We start from the raw sequence: 22,805 nt of genomic DNA, 5'->3' as shown, positions 1-22,805 counted from the left end.
CCAATAATATTCTATTCTTTTCGCCCACAAAGCCAGATATGTCATAGTTTTCATATAAAGAAAGTCTCAAATGGCGTCAATTTTGATGAAGTGTTTTAAATATCATACGAGCTTACATTTGCATTCTCATTAAAATCATGAGTAGAAACTAAATATGCAAGAAAATCTGCATTCAAAATCTCGGCAACTAACAAAGCAAGCAATGGGTATGCACAAAGGGTGAACAGGGAGAAAATAGAATTATTTCTAAATAGATAGATCTTCAAGGAAATTAACAAACTTTAACTTCACATCAGATTGTATTACCTTTCTGCACTCAAACCAAGGAACCAAACTATGGCCGATCACAAGAGGAACCAACTATTATTACATTAGATTTTGCATTTTGGTTCAATTTTCCTAAAATAATGTGGTATTGGAGACAAACAAACCAGTGGCATCTTTTGAGCCTCAACGGTCTGTGCTCTCCAAGACCTACATGGTTGTCTGTCGAATGCCTAGAGATAATAGTTTTCTAGCCTTCGGTCGAGTTTCAATTATCTAATTGGTCAAATATTACATAATTAATTATGATGATTTGTTATTTAAGCCACATGATGCAATCGTAATTTTACGATCACAAGGTGATCAGGTGATATATTTTTTGATAGATAGAACCAGCTATGTTTTGGTTTTATAACTCTTTTTATGTGTCTATCCGTCACTCATCATTTCAGTGCGTGAGATCACTTCTATAGAATGTGCGAATCCAATAATTAGTTAAAGATACAATATAATGCTATTATTAATTTATAGAGTAAGAATTCTACCAATCGTCTTACAGATCCTGTACTGTTGTAAACATAATGCAATGTATACGTTCCCGTTAAAATACATGAGATATTTAAAGTGTACCTTTTCCTGTTATTTGTGGATTTCGTAACAAAGATCCACCTATACTATATACTGGAATTAGGTAATTCATGTCCGAGCTCTCGATCTATCCATAACCAAACTATGGACACATTTCGTGAAACTGAATAAAAATGGGATAGTGTTAAGAAAGTAATTATTGGTAGTATTAAACTACTACCAGAACTTTCTGTGGTCTACACTCTTATTATTTACCTCCCTTTAATAGCAGTGTTAGAGCCAGACGGGGTTCACCGACTCTGTTCTCGCGGGATCCCGGGTTGTTGAGGACAGGCCGGATTAGTTAGCATTCGAGAGAAATATTTCAGTGGGCTTTAGCCCCTAATAAACTTTAAAGAGTTTTTATGACAGCGTATTGAGATTGTTTCTACATGTAAAGTATTCAGTTTCAAAAAGACCCTTTTACTGTCCCATAATTATTTTTGGGATGAACAACATCGTTGTCAACAAATTATGACACTGTACTAATATGGTCGCTTCCGTACTCAAGGAGACAGGAATAAATCTTCGGCGAAGGTTTTCTTCATCATTGACTTTTTGACGTTACCTGCTGATTTATTGGAGGACCGCCTTCTGTCATTAATACAAGATCAAGCAACGAAGTGTTAATAATATTCGTTAAGGTTGTCTACTGCTACATGTGCGTGGTATGATAAAAAGTGAGAATTTAATCATCAACTAAATGAAACGAAACGAAGTATTAATAACACACGCCATGACTGTCTACTACTATGGTACATAAAGTGAGAAACTAAAATAGGAATGAAATGAAACGTGTATGAATGTACGTGTATGAAATTAGTTCCTTAGTATTTTCTAGTCATCGGTGCAGGACTGGAGGTGGGGATGGCAAGGAAAGTGTCAAGTCGTACGGATACGACGGAAAACCGAGGTCACGCGTACACATTGGCGCGCACGTAAAAGAACCCTTACCAATTGGAATTTAAAATGACAGTAGGCCGTTGTGCAGCTTTCTTGACAAAACTTTCCTCACAGCACACGGCATGGCGTAAGGACAGCTGTCTAGTCGTTCGGATGGGACGAAAACCCCAGGCCCCGTGAACACATTGGCGTGCAAATAAATGATCCCTTGGCTGTTGGAATTCGAGTTAAGTGTAGGCCGTATTGCCGCTATCCGGGCAAAATTTCCCTGTATAGCACACTGTATGCGTATGCCCGTCTATATCATCCCTGTCGGTGCAAAAAAGTAGGACGTTAAACTCCAATAATAATCATACCGTGAGTATTGTACTGGTTTACTAATTAGGGGGCCCTGGGTTTGATCCCCGTGTTAGCTGAGAAAGTTCCTCGGAATTTTCCAGCTTGGTTTGCCCTTATCATTGGTGCAGGGCTTTGCAAGGGTATTCGTTTAATCAAACACAGCATAAGAATAGAGCGTTTCGCCCCGTGGTCCGTGCAAAATTTTGTGCGTATCGGTTGGTGCAGAAAAAGAAGACGTTAAGCCCCATTTCATTTTATTTCCTGATCTGGACGGAAGATATTAACACATTTAGCGAAAAATAATGTAATTTGTTTTTAAATAAAATATAATTATTTTGAAAATTTAAACATTTATGGCAAAATTTATTTCATAAAAACAATAATGTACAAAATACATTTACAAAAAATAAGACAATGTAAAATATATACGATGTAAAAATACTCAATGTAAATATATACAATGAAGGGTGGATTGTTTATACACCAGTAGTGTCATTTATCACCGTTTAAATATACAACTTCTAAGCAAACTCGTATTTTTGCCGCGTGGTTATAATATTATAATTATAAAGCTAACTTGATGAGTGTCGTGCACGAAATAGGGTGTGTTTGCTCTTGACAGGACAGTCGATTCCATTTCTCATTTAAGAAGTTCAGATAGTTAACAAACATTATTTTGTAAGTAGTCTTAGACACAAGACTAAAAAATCTACTGGATGACATGGATAAATAGAGAATCTCCTACTCGTCGTTTTTGATATCAAAACATATCAACACAAGTCGATAAAATAAAAAAAAACTCTGCATTTATCAACGAGTGAGGAAAATAAAAAAAGTAGTTCCTTTTTGATTGACCAATCAAATTCATGTAAAGCGATATCCCCTAAGGAGATATCACAGTAGATTATGAAGTTTATCACACAAGCGATATCTATTGTAGAATGTATTATTGAGTGATAAAGCTGAGATTAAACATACATCTAACTTATAATGCAGGCGTATCATAAGATTTACCCTGTCATCAGTAGCAGGGGAAGCTATATTATTTTAAAAAAGTAATAACGATTAAGGACTGAGTACTAAACACTAATAATACTAACAAATATCATGCGAATTTTTTTCCCCACGAAGACAAATGTATTAAATAGATGAGTATAAATATTTGGGTTTTTTAATCTCAAATACACATACATGGTTATAACCACACTATTTTGAACACGCCTGTAGCTTAAAGACATTTTGGGCGGGATGTAATATTTTGGTTCTTATATCTATTTCTATGAACACCATCCTGTTAATGATTAGTTTAAGTTCCGATACAGAGGTAAGTTCCAGCGTTAAGATTGGCAGTATTACATCCTAATATTGATCGGGAGGGTAAGGGGTTGGGAGTTTTGGGGGAGGGGGGGGGGGGTAGTAAGAGCAAAAACTTACTCATGCTATTATGCAAATCGACGTATCTTATTGTGCATTAAAGAGGAGTTCAGGGTTATTTATTATATTCATATTAAAGCATCCGAGTTTGGATTTCAAATCTGACCAGAAAGAAAATAAGATACAGACGTGTTTTCTTTAGACATGGCCTTATAACACCGGACTACAAACTCTGTACACGTACTAAAAATTCACAATAGTAACATTATTCAATCATTAGTGACCCCCATTATAGTTACCATCGTTCAAACCTTAAACAAAACAAAACAAGGCGATTCTACTCGGACTACCCCCTTAGTTAAAATATCTAAGATAGTACTAACTTGAGTTAAATTAGTAAAGTAAGTTACTATATGTACTGCACAGCAGTGCTAATCTAGATCATTACCATTATCAACAGTACTCAACAGTACTAATTCAGATACCCAGGTCACTGATCATGTATGATTTTCAGATTTAAAGGGCATATACTTATAGAACTGTCAGTTAACTACTTACACAACTTTCATCGTTTCACTCACTCACATACAATATCCGTGTTTGATTGTGTTTATTGTTCTGTCTGATTTCGCCATCTTGTAATGTCCTTCAAAAATGTCACCACTCTAAAGTTCTATGTGAAACATAATCTCAACTATCACTAAAAGAATGAATACTCCAGGGGTAAATTTAATCTCTATATACGAACGTAACGCTTGGCGTTCTAATACTAAAAACAGTACAATGTATTATGCACATCGAAACGCCAAGGCACTGCGTTGTCACATGCAAAAACACACACACACAAATTATATTATTACAACGAAGGCACAAAAAAAGCTCCACGAACATTGTGATCTTAGAGCATCTTAGTGATCGTCACCAGCTTTACTACTGCCATTATGAACATTATTGCTGCCATTACAGTGCGTAACTGAATCGTCATGTTTCTGCTCCTCCGGTAATTGTTCAGATGAATTTTCATCTTGATTAAATACATGATTTTCCAAATTTAACTGAACTTTTATGCTGCCATTACAGTAACTAACCGAGTCGCCATGTTTTTCTTCCTCCGGTTCATTACTGGAGGGATTTTCATCTTGGCCATTTTCAAGATACGAGGGAACACTATTATGGTTGTCGTAACTTTCTTGTATATTGTCATTATGGTCCTGCGAACCGCCTCCCGCCATTTTTAGGTTTAAATTTAAAGGTACGGATTCTTCACGTATATCACTTAAATGTCCGTTCATAATAGATTCTGTTTTCTGTTCTTTTTTAGAATAATATCCAGCATCCGTTTCAGAATTAAATGACCGGGAACTGTGTCTAGTTTTGGAGGATTTATAGTTGAAACTGCCTCCCCTATTTAGCACACGTCTGTACCAATTTTTCTTTATTTCATTCTGAACCTTAAAAACAAAACACAAATGAAACTGATTTATTAAATACGGTTACTTTAAATTCGTCTCACAAGCCCCACCGTACTTATCTATACTTCGTTTTGGATTCATGTTAATTAATCAAAAGACTTTTAACAAGTTTTTAACAAATTATGTTGCAATTTGTTCTCGGTACCCCCTATACACACGTTATCTTTATCTGTCTATAAGAAAAATAACGTGAATTGTGTATAATATTAATACATAATTCACGTTATTTTTCTTATAGACAGATAAAGATAACGTGTTCACGAAATAAATTGTGGGAAATGTCTCCATCCAGTAGTAAATAAAGAATTCTGCATACTACCAAACCAATCATAATAATGTTCGGCAATATATGTATGACCTCCTGACTAAGTGAGATACATAGGTATATTGAATAACAATCCCTTATTTAATCGGGAGATAACGCTATTCATGTACATATCCATACGCAACACCGGGGGTATATATCACGACAGATTTATATTAACGTAATGAACTAAGTGGCATGCCTTTAACACAATATTGTTACATTAAGGATTCCAGATTAGATTATACGCAAAATTTGAGGCAAATCAACCCAGTTATCGCTAAGATATTAACATTTATCAATCGTAGTAGTTTCCAATATTTGGACAACATAACAGATACAATTGTTGAACGTTCATGACATCTTCAAATCGACCTTTGTCGACCGTAAATTAGGTATATAAATTACTACAAAAGGTGAAACCAACGTACCTCTGAATTAAAGAAACAAAACAACAAGGCCACAAGCATCCCCTGTAAACAACAAAAGTAGGTCTGTATTTGTATGAATGAGTAATTTAATACAAATTAAGAAATTACAAAGATTTTGTTGGTTCTGTTGTTGGTGGTTTTGCTCTGCTACCAGATTCTTTATAGCTGGCAGGAATTCGTACAAAGTGTAATGCCATCTTCGACAAGCATTCTTATTGTAAATGGCGGTTACGGGGTTGGTTGGTTGGGTGGTCTAACGCGTGAACTTTGAATGGATGATAAGATCTGGCATTGAGACAAGTGGTGTGGTGTCGATTTCAAGCTTGTCCATAACTGTATGGATTTGCTCGAAGCAAAAAACATCAGTTGTCGAGGGGTAATTTTCTAGGAGCAATAATGTGTCCGTTTATAATGTGTCGCAAATTTCTGTACCTTCCGCAAGACTGGGCACACTATATTGTATAGTTGTATACGTTTGTGTATATGTAATCAAACTATTCAAAGAAACGTGTAATATCAATGTTCACCATCCACACACATGGTGTGATGAAAGTTTAATACAGCTATTCACAATATACTTTAATCCAAATGTGTATTGATCTATTCTTACCTGAAACGAATTAAACAGCATTTCTATATAAATTCGTATAAGTTGAGCCAATAGATCCAAATCATCTGGTAACCATATAAATCCCATATAATAAACAGCGAACAATGGTATTAAGATTAATGTAGATTTGGCTAATCGTCTGAAACAACAACAATAAAAGCTAGATGCATTGGTCATTTAGTAGTACAAACTTACACAACTAACATATTTTATTTATCCATAGAGCACACACAACGGATTATGCCAATTTCTTCATGCCATATACACTGTAAAAAATATCATTTTTTTTTTGTGTGGCCAAATTCCGTAGATTAACAATTTTCTGTTAATCGATGTCATTTTTTGGATAAATTGTGTTAAAAGTGTGAAATATTTCTTCAAATTACGTGTTTTATATATCTGTATGGAATATTCAGTATTAAACAGGAAATTTCCATGAAATGTATTGATAATTTTTTTTTATTCCCTTCTATAATTTTGTTATTTTACGGAATAAACGGTGGAATGACCAGGAATTTCCTTAAAATGTAGAGATAAAATGTTTATTCCATTCCGTAATGGACTTAATTCTGTTATTTTACAGGATAAAAGGTGGAATGACCAGAAATTTATGGATTATTTCTGTTTGCAAATGCAACGATAAGTAATCGTATACATATGTAAGCATTCATAATAATTATCAGGTTATAGTATTCATTTCAATTTATTAATTATGAAGAATCATATTTTGTAAATTTTGGTATATCACATGTCATGCTATACAGTGTATTGTTATTCATCATACGTTAATCAGATTGTAAGTATATTCATGAATGTATACAAATATGTTTTAACGCTCCGTGTGTAAGGGGGGTTGGCTGGCCTAGTGGTCTAGAGTGCCGCGCTTCGACCTCTGGCTTGCGGCTGTGGTTTCGATGGTGTGAGCGTATGTGGCTTGAAGATAGGGGCGCCTTCTCAGCCTCGTGGGTTTACTAATAAAAATAAGACTTGTCTGCGTGTGTATAGGTTGTATTATCTGGTATTTCAAGCACGCTTAAATCGGATAGTATAACCAATTGGCCAGTGTAAGCCACTTTGCCTGTATGGGACAGTTTACATAGCTGCAAGCTTACATCTGAAAGCCTCTAACCGGTCCGATAACTGACGAGTAGCGGTTTGTGATACCTTCCGCTCGTCTCCTGATTAGGATATTCCGTATTCTTATATTAGCGATATCACTTCGGTGAAAGCGGACGTTAAATAAAGCTATTTCACACACGCGTATAAAGACAATGGTTAATTCAATGAAATTTTTATCACTTTCATGCTCAGGAAACAAAAATTACCAGGATTTTATTTTTGTATTTGAAAATGAAATTTATGTTAATTGAAGGAATTTCTGTAAATTACAGGAAAAACAAATTTTCCTTGTAATTTTTGTTTCCGGAATTTTTTTACGTTTTTTTCACGGATTTTTGTGTTACAGTGTACAATCAAATATTTCACGATCGGGGCCCCAAGCTAGGTTTCTGCACCTCACACCCAGGTAGGCTGTACATTTTCTGATATCCTATGATACCAAGAAAGATATAAAGGAATTTTTATTGAATTAAGTTTTTTTTTTCTTCTGTTATAGCCTTTTGATTTTCATCCGAGTCCAGTTTGTTTACATCTTTGGCGATTTTAACTAAGTTTAACGGAGATTCGACTACAAAGATGTTGTTTCTCTCTCTTATTTCTATCTTTTATTATTATAAAACTTACCTGTATCTATATCGGCGACTACTTGAACAATTTGCAGCTGTTAATTTAGTGAATAAGAGTCGTAAAATGTTGACAAATATTAAGAAAGTAATCTGAAAAATAAGAGAATTCATCAACCGCATTCAAAATCAGGATTTTGGCGAGATAATAATGAACTAGTAAAAATTAATAGCTTTGTCAAGAATAAACGTAGAATCAAGCGCACGCGGATGATTAACTTCCGGTGCGTACCTATGGCCCGGATTATATAATATTAATATAGGAACCATTATTTATTTCAAAACACGCTTGGATAAGAATATAATATTTACATTTAAAAACTGTGTGCATAATTAACCAGTTTGATTCACTAAAATATATTTGAGACGGTTTATTAGGTCCTCGATAATATTTAACTTCAATTTTTGGTTAGGGTTTTCATATACAGCACATGAACTTGACGCATAAATGGTGTATCGTTTTAGCATTGCTATTTGTTCATCAAAAGGTCTCAGATTTTTAACTGATTGTATAAGATTGCGGAGTTTGTCGACGAAAGTTACAAAAATACCCAGCGTAAGCTAAGCATGCCACATCGTACCCATGACAATAGTATCTGATTATCATGCCCACAAAAATAATAGTGTATTTGTATTTAAAAAAAATAGTACTTACTATAACAGATATTACAATCGGACCATTTATAATCCAAAATAATTCGGGGCGATAATACGATACATTCCAACAACTAAAAATACAATAATGGTTGTTTTTGTTAATAGAATAGTATTGTTTTTTTAAAACAAATTCAAAACAAATTCCAAAGCTTGATTCTGTTTCAATAGAAAATCGATAAAAGTTATGTTGCATTCGTAATAAAAAAAATATCTTAAGAATTTGTTGATTTCTAAAATTTCCAAATCCTTTTAAGTTATAAAATGACATTTTGGACTTACTATGAATCATCTAAGAAATATCTGGTAACACCCCAAGGTATGACAAAAACAACAGGTGCACCTAAAATTAAAAATTAAAAAAACAACACTACAGTTAAAAATAATTTTAAGAGTTATTAATGACATTGTTTTCTCTATACATTATCCTGTAATGTTTTTAACCTGCCATGACATAAATGTACATTCATCCTCAAGGTTACCCACGTTAGAAGTGATCCGACAACAGATCAAAACACCACAAAACAAAAATGTAGATATAAATTGATTGGAAATGAAATGAAATGAAATGGGGTTTAACGTCCTACTTTGATTGGGATTAAAACAAACTATTGCGTGCTCACATAACACCTTTGTGGTTTTTGGGAAATTCTACATAGCAACTAAAATCACTGCAAAACGATAAATACTAGCGTTTGTTCTAGTGGTGCTATCAGGGAAATCTATCAAATGTGGGTGCAAGTATCAGAATTGGCACAAATACTCCTTTGGGCCTACTCTTTGATAACAGTCATTTAGTCAGTCGACAATCAAAGATGGTCAGACGTCCGGGCATGAGCGACGCCATTATACTTCCACAGGAAAATGTGAATGAAAAGCCTAAAATTTCAGTCATCTTTGAAAACGACGACCTTTTTCAAAATTGCTGTGGCTAACGTGCTTTTCTTAATTGGACACCTATGCAAATTTTATACAGATTTGAACGAGTGTTACAGTTTTCTGTCTCACTATAGTGATAGCAGCGAAACGGGTATCTATCAAAGAACCATATATACGGTCCGTGATTATTACCGATATCATATTCAACATTTTGTGATTGGTTGACACAATAAGGTTCAGACTGGTTATCAGTATAAATGACAATCGAAACTTACCCCAACCAAATACAACATACCACCACAGTTTGATTTTCTTAGCTCTCACTGTCAGTGTAAGTAATAATTGTAGATACAGCCCCTCCACAAATATCCACAATATACTGGTTAGGATAATGTAATTTAAAAAGGTAAAAAACATCTTACATCCCCAGTGCTGAAAATATATGGTAATACCGATTCATCAAAACAAACGGACAATTAAATGGGCTATATTTTAGTGAAACGAGATTATATTCTGTTGTGCCAATGTAAAGGACATTGACTTTTATTTTGACATTCTGGATTGTCTGTAGTTTTCGTGTTATAATGTCATTGGTCAACTTTTAAAATGGAATTGTTTATTACAGCCATAAATTTATTGTTATGGATTACAATAAGAGAATTTGAAATATATTTTGGGCTTAATATATTTACCCAGCGGGTGAACATGTTTTGCCAATGCCGGGGTGCTTTAATAAAATTATTATTTAAGAGTAACTAACTTGACATACATGGGAATACAATTGTTCATTACTCAGCGACGTTTCGTCTGGGCTTTTCTAGTCTTTATCAAGCACTGATAGATATGATGAGATATTATATACACATAAAAGACAATAATTACTTACTTAATGATGATCAGCCACTAATTATCTCTAAGGAGGCCAAACATAATTAATGTAAATGCCCATGAAAGAACAATCTATTTCAATAAACAAACATTTGCAAAATACGTACCGATCCTTCTGTTAACATATATTTCCCGTCATCATTAACAGTGACGTCATCAGGAAAACCAATATCATTCACTAATAAAACCTCTTTTAATAATGATATAAAAGCTCGGATGGTATAAACAAGAAATAAATTAACGTGGATTAAATTTCGTGGACATCGTAATTTCCTGTTCAAAATAGAAATAAAAATATTAATATCAATATCAACAATAAACAACTCAGGGAAGGTTTGGACTATAGTCGTTTACTTATTATTAACCACGGAACGCACAATTTACTGGTTAGTGATAATGATCTCGGGCAGTAGATAATTGGTTAAAGGACAATATTGGTGTCAGTCATTATAAAATATGTGATAGAACTGGTTACATACATCCCAAATATAATTTTAACACAGAGATCATTGCTACGGGAGATGTGTAACAAGCACGTGAAGAAACGGGAAGTGACGCCAAACATGACAAACACGAGTTGTCCTTCTATATAACTGACTGAAGTAACGATCGAATTTCATTTCACTGATAATTCAGTTGAAGATGAAAAGTTATTATATGAGACGGTGAGAGGATATCTGACAATTAAAAAATAGAATTGGCTGTCAGTAGATAAAAGATAACGAACAAATTAAAAAAAGTCCGTGCATTACCATGTTTTTATTAAGAACAGAATGAATAAAAACGGGGGAATGCACGGGATTTTCTATTTTTCTCGTTTTCCCTTATCTAGTGACAGCTAATTCTAGTTTTGAATTGTGAGATACCCTCTCACAGTCCCATATAATAACTTTTCAACTTCAACGGAATTATCAGTGAAATGATATTCGATCGTTTGTCTGTTATCGCTCGTTACTTCAGTCAGTTATATAGAAGGATAACTCGTGTTTGTCATGTTTGGCGTCACTTCCCGTTTCTTCACGTGCTTAATGTTACACATCTCCGGTAGCAATGATCTTTGTGTTAAAATTATATTTGGGATGTATTTAACCAGTTCTATCACATATGTAATAATGACTGACACCAATATTGTCCTTATATATCCACCCAATAGAGCCAAACACGTTATTTAAGAGAAAATGACAGAAATCACATGGTGATCGAACCCATGACTGCCGATGTCAATTCATTAACGGCGTTGAATACGCCATATAATGCACATGTTTTATATGTTATAGAACTTTCTCACTCATTTTAAAATCAAAACTAGGAGATCTTGTGGAGCAAGATACATATCTAAGACATTTTAAGAATACTGCGACCATGCCTATTCTGCAAATGACTGCTAGTGCACAAACTGAAGCCGTGAACTAGGAATTTATGGCATTTATGAAAAAAAAAAATCTTCCGGGAATATTAAAGGAATAATATATTCAAAACCATGAAACAGATATTTGACCTATAATTAAGGACCCACAATGCATCTACAGATTGACACCATTTTGATCTTATTCGGTACCCAATTCGTAAATTTGGGAAAAAGCTCTTAACATTGATATGTTCTCAAATGTTACTAGTTTTGCGATGTATAACAGCGCCCTTGGTAACAAATCATCAAACTTTACCTAAAATACAGCATTATAAAAATAGCCAATACAAGTGCAGCTAACGAAAACGAATATCCAACAGTAAAAAGTTGTTTTACTCTGGGCATGTGCTCCTGAAAAAGAAAAGATAATTATATTATCATCAACTTTCCTATCACATTCCTGGTCATTCCATCAAAATAGCAAAATATTAAGCAATATACATCCATCGCACACAAAAGAACCGTTTCGCAGATTGAAGGATTAAAACACTTATGTTGGGGGGTTTGAGGTGGAAGATAAACATTTTCAATTTAGCACCTAATTTTTCAAAATCGAAATTTTGATGTGTGACTTCTGGCAAGGACTAATTCTGTGTGAATGCTGGTTATATTTTGAGGGTGGTTCTTAGGCTCAAATAACATCGTTTGTATTACTCTTATGTCCGTCTTTAACATACACGCTCAAGACCTGTAAAAACTTTAATTGAATTCAATTTACCACGTTTCAGACAGCAACGGTTCGACCGCATATATTTTCTACCCTAGGCCAGTGCTTATGTGGAGACTTGACCTCTCGCCTAAATTCTTAAATCTAATCAGTCAACTCCTATGAGCACCAGTTAGCAACTATTTAAGCTCGTATAGCCTTAACCTCTGTGACCAAATCCTCAGTGGCCATAACGTCGGTCTTCCAATTGAAATTTAATTGCATATACCTTAATAAGTGGCGATAATTTTTCATCTTCCATGCCACATCTGGAAAAGTTTGTCCAACTTTTATTAAGAGATGGGTTGATGTACCAGGTACCATCGTCCATACACGTCCTGGTGGCATACTCTGTGGGATAAATGAAATGGAATTTAACAGCCTACTGTTTTGCACCGACTGGGCTATAATGAAGAAGGGCATAAGCCATGCTGTATGCTATTAGGGAAATTATCCCCGGACAGCGGTGCTACAGCATATTTTTGATTCCCGTCAAGTGCTCTTTTACGTCTACTCCATTGTTCCCACGGGACCATGATTGACTTGATGATTGACTTGACGCCTTTCCTTCCTTGCATCACTGACGAGGGGAATTCACGCTGTAAAATTCCAACTTTCTCGGTCAATACGGGAAGCGAACCCGAGGCCGCCTGGTCAGCGAGCATAAATTATTATACGTTGGACTATAACCCGCCCACCTGGCCATAAACAAACTTCTGTAGAGAACCGGATATGACCTGGCACTAGCAAATGATTATTAATCATATACGTACCCACTATTAATCATACAGATAAATCGAACCTACTTTATTCGAATCGATTTCCGTTCTAAGTGTGAAATTTAGTTGTATATCAAAGACAATTGTACCTGCTTTGTTAAATCCATTTATGTATGGTGGGCAGTGTTGTTTAACAGTTTTTCCTGCCGGTGCATCATCCCAACACAAAATGTTATCAAATGTCCGGTTACAGAATACGCCTATAAAGAGAATAGTATTAACTTGAGAATAACATTTTAACGCTAAATTGCTCTCAAAGTAATTCCTTTTGTTCACATCTTCAAACTTCGTAAAGATATCGTAATAAAATACCATCCCCGAAGACTGCTTTGAGGAAACCATAACGGCAAGATCTACAAAGCCAAACAAGAATAGGCATGTATTATCGGTGATTATTCATGGTTTTCATTCGGAGGGATAAAGGAGTGAACAAGAATTAGGGATGACGTCGCACGCAAAAGATTCATTTGACAAGGTACAGAGAAGAACCGTGAGATGTTGAGCTATTCAAATTTGTGGTATATACAGGAAGGTTAAAAAAGTGTTATATTCCAATACATATGGATTTGTAAAAACAGTCAACGTGGAGAGAATTACTAGTGCGCATCTGCTCAAGCGTAACCTCGCCGCATGACTTTGTCGTTCTCTTATCTTTACGCTCGACTTAGAAAAGCACTAAATTTAATCTTTTAAAAATATTTTTAAACATCAGAATATGGTAATATTTTGAAATTCTAAATATGCGTAATAATTATGTCAAAAAAGAATAGCAACACGAGCTAATAGGGCAATTAAACTAATTCTGGAAACAAGATAATATATTTGAGTTATTTTTAGTTTCAAATATGTAAACTGAAAAAAAAACAACAATTAAATGTCGCGCAAAATGGGTTGATGTATTCATAAAACACCACAAACATACGTTAAAAATGACGCAGATTTACAAATGTATTGTTTTTATATATTCTGAAAATATACACGTCGAAAGTCCAGAAATCACCTTAAAACAAAAAAAATGTTTGAAAACATGGCATTTATAAATATTATTTCCTCGAGATTATTGAAGCCATTTTCTACTCGAAAGCAATCGCCTTAATGGAGACAAGTCGGTACCTCAATATCATCCACACTCTGCGACATTGCAAACGCCACTTATTGGTCAATTTAAATTAACATTGATGTTGTTATCTTACCGTGAAAATGTATTTAAGAGAAAATGAAAATTTTAATATTGGCACACGAGGCGCGTGCCAGAATGCTTTCGGGTGCCATTTGTAATGAAGCAACTCGATGAACGAGGATAAATATACCCCATAGGAGAATACTATACGTGGCGACTGGAATAACCAGATGCCAAAGACTGCCATTCGATTTGAATTCTTCGAGTATTTCGTCGAACATAACTGATAAGAAATTAGAGCAAAAAAGAAAACGATTGAATGTAAAATAGCTTAATCAGATTCTAAATGTAAAGAGCTATGCTATGGTTGATCTGTAACGTAAACAGTCAAGTTCCGGATGTGACGCAAATACAGGAGACCATTTATTGTAACTACAGTAGAGATCCGTAATAGGGAATTGAGAGAAGTCTAGAGACTAACTTAATATAGTACAATTGGATGAAATTGGAGGACCCAGGGAAAACCCACGATAATAGGAAGGCGATCCTGTTCAATGTCACTCGATACTAACGAGGAATCAATATTACACATTAAAACAAGATTACCATTTTATAAACCGAAACTCGTGTCGCTTTGACTATATATCCATGGTCTGGTTAACAGAAGTTCAATCCTGAGAAGAACATGTTCGGTTAACATTGTTTTAAAACAAGTATAAATGGTGGAATACCTGTTAAAACCACTGGATCTTCCTTTCTCTTCTTTAAACATTCTTTGAAGACTTCGAACAGGAGTCTCTCTTGTTCAGCAACTTGAAATTCTCCACACTGGAAGTTATAACAATCCAATTACATGTCAACACTTATGTCGACAATATGCTACATAAATTTGCAAAACAGAGGGGCGGGCGGGGGGGGGGGGCAAGGGACGACAACATATAGGAAAACAAGCCAAGAGTGAGGCTGATGTCCAGAGCCGAAATCCCAAAATAAATAGATGACACATATTAATTAATCGCACATTTATTTTTTTTCAAAAGTATCAAGCAATCAAACTGATTATCAACTATACACTACGTTTCATCACTCTCCAGATAGAATCAAAGTTATCTTGTCCCAAAGCATCGACCAATGAAATTTTTTAGCTCGAAATGTTAATCATTGAACTCAGTCAAGACATTCACCTAATGAACATCTACATCAAGTTTAAACATTCTGTCTTAATTAAAAGCAGAGTTGTTAGGTTCCAAAATCTTGACCAATCAAATTGTTTATCGCTCCTTAGTCTAAGCAGAAAATTCTGACCATCGACCTTAGTCAAGCTAATGATATAATGAATCTATACGTGTCAATTAAATATATCTAGAATAATAGCCGAGAGAGACACGTTATATTTATCAATCAAATCAATATGACGGCCATAAAACTTTTTAAAGGTTTTAATAAGTTTAGTGCGCAAGTATCCTTGTAGTTGAAGCTTAGATGTCAAATGCCTCGATCTACTTTAAAAATCAGAATAAAAGGAACAAGCTCTCGCGTAACCAATTAGCTGAGACACAAACACTCCATAAGACCTAGAGTTCGCTACAATTTTTATTGGTGGCCTAGCCTGACCCACCTAACATTTATTTTATGTGTGGCCTAGATTTTTTTTTCTTTGCTAATTAGTTTTGTTTTCTGGTATTTAGTGATTTTTCGGTATTTAGGTTTTTTTCGGAAATTAGTATCAAAAATCTTTTTCGGTATTTTTAAGTGATTTTTCAATATTTTTCGGTGGATTTTTTTTTTCGATATGTTTCGGATTTTTCTTCGGTATTTTTTATATTTTTTTAATTTTTTTTCGATATATGACAGGTATTAATTTGTGATTTGACTTCACATTTCCTGGATGGTGGCGATGGCGTCATGCTCGGTTACTGGTCCATATCGTACTTGTTACTATATACAACTTTTGCAATAAAATGAATAAATGCAGTACCCACCAACGTGTGAGTAATAGCAATACACATAATAATATATAATCTACCGACGCTCTGTAATAATAAAATTGTTTCATTTACTTTGAATTACTAGGATATTTGCGTCTATTATTTCATTTTTAGTTGCCATTAGAAACATCGTACATCTACAATGTAGATAAAGATACGTTTTGAGGGTCGAACAGGTGACCTAATTTTACGCGAAGGCATATAGCTTTAAAAATGATACGCACGTCGAACTACATTCCATGGTTAATCTCCGCAATAATGATGATCTACATGGCCCCAGTGACGTGTCATTTAAAATCGCACCCGATTTAATAGTACGGATGAGTTAGTGTGTGTGTGTGTGGGGGGGGGGGGCACTTTAGATCTTAATGATGATCTACATGACCCCAGTGATATGTCATTTGATATCGTACCCGATTTCATAGTTTGAAGGGAGCGGGGAAAATGGTTTAACGCATGCAGTTTAGATCATAAGCTTTCGCATTGAGTCCGATCCCTAGCTTGTACATGAAAAGGAGTAGGGTCGCCTATTAAACCTCGGGGTTTTTTCTCCGGGTCCTCCTAAAGCCCCCCAAACGAATTATTGAAATAAATTAAGCCATATGTTAGTCCCTAAATGATATAACTTTTGTCGAGTTGACGTTACCCCCCCCCCCCTCCCTCTTTTGGTCAAATTAAACTACTACCGTCTAAAAGTATTGTGGATAAGGCGAAGATTATTTAATTTGCACACGAAATGAGCATGCGGATTCGTGTGTAAGCATAGCTCTAAACATTACGTCCGTAATTTGACAACCGAGGTCATAAACAATGTCATCTTAAAGAACAACATAATTTTTTTTTAATATTATACACAACAAAGCTAAACTTAAGAAAAAAAATGGGGCAGCGATACGTAAACACCACAGATGTGGAAATATTATATGCTATAAAAATCATTTATCTCTGTAACTAAACATTACAATACATATAAATCTGTCAAGATGAGTTAATAACTGAGGGACGATGATGAAATGCAATATTCATCACAACTGTGTAAAATGTCTATTTATGGCAACACGACCGCACGGTTCGGTAGTTTCACATTTCGCGTTTATAAGGTATGTCAAAATATAGTGACTTTCACTGTTTAAAACACACAGATGTTAGACCCTTCTTAACAACTTGTACTAGAAGATAACGGCGTATTTATGGTTTATTATGCACATAAATAACATTAAATCATGTTTGTTTACTTGAGTATATGAGTACACGTGCACTATATGGAAGTCATTGGCCGATACTGCACAATGTAAACAGTTCATAGTGAGCTTAATGATTTAAAATAACGAAAAAGATACATCTTAAATGTATGAAATGAAATGGGCTAATGAAATTTTGCCAGGACAGCGGCATATTCTTATATCCAATTCCAACTGTCAAGGGTTCTTTTACGTACATAACAAAGTGTACAAGGGACCACAGTTTTCGTCCAACCCGAACGAGACACCTCGGTTCTCTTAAATGTACATGTTGGAGTAAAACTTTATACGGCTATCGGAATTCCCAATCTAAATCCCTCATTATAAAATGACTCAACATGATGCAATAAATTCCTTGTATGACTTCAGATAAGCTAAATAAAATGCATGAGATTATTCAAATTTTTGAGGCCATTATTTTATTGTTCCCATTCACTAAAAGAACCAAGATTTAAATCATAACTTTTAAAGAACTTTAAAAGAAAATGAATATACACACTTTATTAAGGGTCGAACAGATAAATAATCCACCCATAACGCATATTCCTAAATTAATTGGCCCGAGAAATCCATCTGGCCATTGCTGGATTGGCTTCTGATACTTAAGCTTTTGAGGGAGTGTGTCTATTCTTCCCGTTCAATCAGTTTTAAGTTGGATTAGCTCTAATCAAACGAAACACTGCGTGGAGTATGCCCATACCGGAGGAAACATATATTTCAGTAATTTAACAGAAAGCTAGTACAAATTATTATTAATTAAATAAGAACGCTTTCATAGAGAAGTGGTGTTAGGTGTTCATTAAAACATTAAGTATACCCTACACCACACCTATCATTACTATAACTAACCAGAACAATCATTAAAGCCGTTGATTGTTAAGCCATGAACAATTAGATATTTTCCCAGAAATGAAAATGATCTTAAGCGTCTTTAATTCTAATACGAACACAACAAATGCCTCTTTAATGTAGCTACCTACATTAATTTATCTTCACACAGTTCGCTTTTTGTCAGTGCTTTGGATAAAATTAGACAACTATGTTGACATATCTTTGTCATGCTCGCTTTCATACAAATATATATCTAAAGTATAAGTGACCACATTTCTTACATTCCTTGTAGTGAAAATATTTCCTTTTTCTTTCGGTATGATAAATCATAAAGACCCATGGCCACATGTATTTGCGATGTGTGAAAAGTGCATGAAATTGGAGCGAAAAAAGCATTTAACGACAACTGCCACAACTCGACCTCAGACTAGATCGGTTCTAGTGGAGATTAATATAAATAGTCGAATGAGACTGAAAGTCACCACATATGACAAAATCATCAAATGACGCCTATGTCGACAATAGGCTACATAATATGACAAAATCATCAAATGATGCCTAGGCTACAGTTTTTAACGATGACATCTTGGTTCTGTATTTAGTTCATTAAAATTTGCGTTATAATACACACCCTTCGTCCTTCAAAATAGAGAAATTTGGCAGTTGTAAATGTGCTCCTCGCCAACCTATCCCACCCCACCTCCAAATAGTCCCGTACGCCTATAGATATTATATAAAGCAAGTTCAAACATGGACGGCAAACTGCTACAAACGAAAGTAAGCCGGATCAAAGCCGGAATGCATTTATATCTTCTGTCTATTTGTAACGGTGGATATAAATGTGTGTGTTATTTATATTATTAGTTTGAGTCCGCTCTTTAATGGCTATTTTATCACTACTATGTCTATTCTATTTTCTTGAGCCCCGATGAAATTACCTATTATAAATCATTCATGAAGTTACTAACTTCACTCGTGCCAATAGTAAGTGATGACGTTTGTAAAAACTTCACTGATGAATAATATACGCATAGCTCTTATACTATGAGTAAGGTATATATATATTTTTGGGGTATACATTTGTATACTGGCCGTGTCCTTTTGGTCCGGAGTAACCGACTGCCCAATGGGTTCTGTCTGTCAAAACTATGATTCTATTACAGATACATTATGGCAGATCAGATAAAGAGCTCTCACTATAGTTCTCACTATCATAGTTAAAAACTAGATGATGTAAAGGGAATATGCTGAATATTTTAGTCAAATTGCTTCACTCTACGTCGAGAAAACCTTATTTTAAAATCTTCGTAATGTCGATTGTCACTGTAGCGCTGTCACGATAAGTAACAATGTCTCCATTATCCATTTTTGCGTTTAATCATCAACGGACGTTGAACAGCAGATCGGATTTAAATCCATTGAAAGTCGGACAGATAAGATGGCATCGAGAGTTAATTGTGGTCTTTTCATGTTAATATATGTCTAATTAATAGTTTACATAACATTTCAGACCTAAAAAAAGACCTGCACCAGGCAGATTTACCTCTTGCATAATGTATGTCTAAAAATGAATGTAAAACATAAGAAAGAATAGTGATGGATTGCGATTAAGGTAGCTGTCAATTCAGCATCACCAGCTGTATCTTCCACTATTTCGAGTGTTTTAGCGATATAAAAACTTAACTTAAAAAGAGGAGAAAACACGTTGGATAACCTGATAATTGTTTCCTGGACTGAAATTAGCAATGTATCAGCATAAAGCAGCATTTTGTAAAAAAGAAAATGCTGATTCGTTCTGCCACCAATGTCAACAAATCGTAAATAGAATCATAAAAAGTCCATCAGCATTCTGACAAATATAAACCACTACGTATAACGTCATTAAAATAACTACGACAATTATTACAAACGCAATGGGGTTTATTTGTCTTCACCGATCGGGCTAATAACGATGGTACAAACTATAACCAAAGATCCGTGACAAAACGATCCTTGTAGTCACCTAGGTGGGCGATTTTAAGTGAAAAGTATGCAGAAATGATGAAATGAAATATAATATTCTATACCATAACGTAAATATATTATAATATGATGGATAAAATAAAGCCATCCAGAAATATACACTTAAATAATGTAGTTATAGAATATTTTAACTATTATGCTCATGGCCTGAAAACTCGTGTCTGGAAATACAATGCAGGATAATTCAATTATATTTTACACGATAAGATTATTTTTTAGCATTTTTTGCGAATTATAAAACCATTAATGTTTTAATTGTAAAATATCAGCTTAGTAACAAACCGGTGGGGAGGTGCTGTGATAGTTAGGGAACTGGACCCTCGGCTAGAATCTCTCAAATTCGAATCCAGTGCGAGTCGAAAGAAAGATTTTAGTTGTTCCATGCCATGCCTTCACTTGTCAGGCGCGGTACCTACTAGTCGTTGCTTGGGGAAGGAAGACGGAATTCGCAGGTAAACACATTGCCTTAGAAATAGAAATAAATGAAATGGGGTCTAACTTTCTTCAGTTCTGTTCAGACTGGGTTAATTGAGATGGGCATACGCCATACAATGTGATGTGCTTTTATATCGAATTCCATGCCCTCTGCATTTTGAGGTAATATTTAAACTTCATTCAATTTCATTGCACTACATGATATTGCAATAAACATCATGATATCGATGTCTAAAATTAAAAAAAAAACACTGAAGAATTGCTTTTTGGGTTTTGTTTATTTTGTGTATTTGAAAATGTCATCAATCGACCAACCATTTCAGTATTTATTATCATTTTGCTTCTCATAGATAACTTTTCTATCAATCTGGTTAAAACACAGATCCTATTTCGTTTCGTTTTTATAGTTCAAAATTTTGTTTTACTTGTCTTTACTACACTTGGATCTGGAAGAGTTGTTAGTTAACTCGTGTTCTGAATGGTGTCAGGGATAAGCCAATGAAACGCTCTGTCACGGCGAGCTTTAGGCGTGTTTTGCACGGAACTGTGGGTAACCCACTAGTAACATCAATGCTGATTGGTTAATCAAATGTCTGACATCATGGGGTCATAAGTCGGTCTTTTGACCCCTGACGTGACCTATGGCTATAACTTGTCAGATCTTCATGTAGTGTAGGCCATCCAAAGTATAAAAAAACGAAACGAAATATAGATCGATATTTTAATCAAATTGCTTTTCTATAGATCTTCCACAGACAATCTGTCTATACCTTCTTTCAGTATTCCGTTATAAACATGATTATTCCTAATAGAATGTTCTCAAATAATAACGGAATAAAAATAAAAAATAAATGTAAATTAAAAGAATTGTAATTTAATCAATCTAGTCAAGTATACTATTCAGACAACTCTCAAGCTGGCTTTCTTTTCTAAACCCGAGGGGGAGCGACGGTGGCTAAGTGCCTGGAAAGTGCTTATCAGTGGTGCAAGTCCGAGGGCCTGACAATGACATCTTTCTAGTAGTGCGGATGGGACGAAAAACGGTAGCGCCGCTGTCCAGGCAAAATTTACCTCATAGCACACTGTATGGCGTTAAACCCCATTTCATTTCATTTCATTGCTGAGGTGAATTGGTCAAATAGGGATATACACGAATTCCGTCTAACTACGGATGAACATTATTGGCAATTTGTAAAAAGCGAATGGTTACGCGGTACTAAGGGTTAATTAATGTCAATTACTTCGTGTAAAATATTCAGATGTTAAATCCAGGCTAAACACGTTTAATCGGAGAATATAATCCATCTTTTAGTTAAGCGATTAATAGTTTAATGTGTAGTTCGGGGGCGCATATAAACCGGCTAATTTGTTTCTTTGATCCTGCATCAGATATATTAGATGATGACCCGTGACCTCTATGGTGTTTTATGAAGGTCATACAGTCGCGTGAGAGGTCAGATGTGAGGTCAAACAATGTATCCGCGTTTCTAATTAAACGCCAAATTCCTTTGGGATGATTTCTACATACCAGTCTACACAATTATAGCCCGTCTCCTTGGTATTCCTTCATACATATTGGCATGTTCTTACAGCTGGCTTGGTAATACGTGTAATTCAATAATTATTGTATCTTCCACAATAGACGCGATCATTTCCGCAAACATTTATACAGTAAACAAGGCATAAGCAAGACGAGGTCGAGTCATTAAATCCGGGGCTGTTTTCAACCCACATATCTATTTATCTTGCAAGAAAGCTTTCATTTAGTTGAAGCTATAAGTATTGAGT

The 22,805-nt window shown here is 34.9% G+C and overlaps 1 protein-coding gene across 3 annotated transcripts in view; it reads right to left on the bottom strand.

Moving 5' to 3' along the window:
* Positions 1-2,433: 2,433 nt before the first annotated feature.
* The window catches only part of LOC126832296 (secretin receptor), a 36,578-nt gene continuing 16,206 nt past the window's right edge, over positions 2,434-22,805 (bottom strand). For all 3 annotated transcript variants that reach the window (XM_050563017.2, XM_050563018.2, XM_056103487.1), the window contains exons 3-14: positions 15,232-15,328; positions 13,470-13,580; positions 12,831-12,952; positions 12,152-12,246; positions 10,595-10,760; positions 9,875-10,031; positions 9,003-9,063; positions 8,722-8,794; positions 8,068-8,159; positions 6,325-6,463; positions 5,715-5,756; positions 2,434-4,958 (exon numbers count right to left, since the gene is read on the bottom strand). In XM_050563017.2, coding sequence (XP_050418974.2) covers positions 4,416-4,958; positions 5,715-5,756; positions 6,325-6,463; positions 8,068-8,159; positions 8,722-8,794; positions 9,003-9,063; positions 9,875-10,031; positions 10,595-10,760; positions 12,152-12,246; positions 12,831-12,952; positions 13,470-13,580; positions 15,232-15,328 — 1,698 coding nt within the window. In that variant the 3' untranslated portion in view covers positions 2,434-4,415. The remainder of the gene's footprint in view (positions 4,959-5,714; positions 5,757-6,324; positions 6,464-8,067; positions 8,160-8,721; positions 8,795-9,002; positions 9,064-9,874; positions 10,032-10,594; positions 10,761-12,151; positions 12,247-12,830; positions 12,953-13,469; positions 13,581-15,231; positions 15,329-22,805) is intronic.

Source organism: Patella vulgata, chromosome 9 (genome assembly GCF_932274485.2).
Source record: "Patella vulgata chromosome 9, xgPatVulg1.2, whole genome shotgun sequence".
Lineage (NCBI taxonomy): Eukaryota > Metazoa > Mollusca > Gastropoda > Patellidae > Patella > Patella vulgata.
The sequence above is the reverse complement of the archived record's forward strand: the minus strand, read 5'-3'. Positions and strand labels throughout refer to the sequence as shown.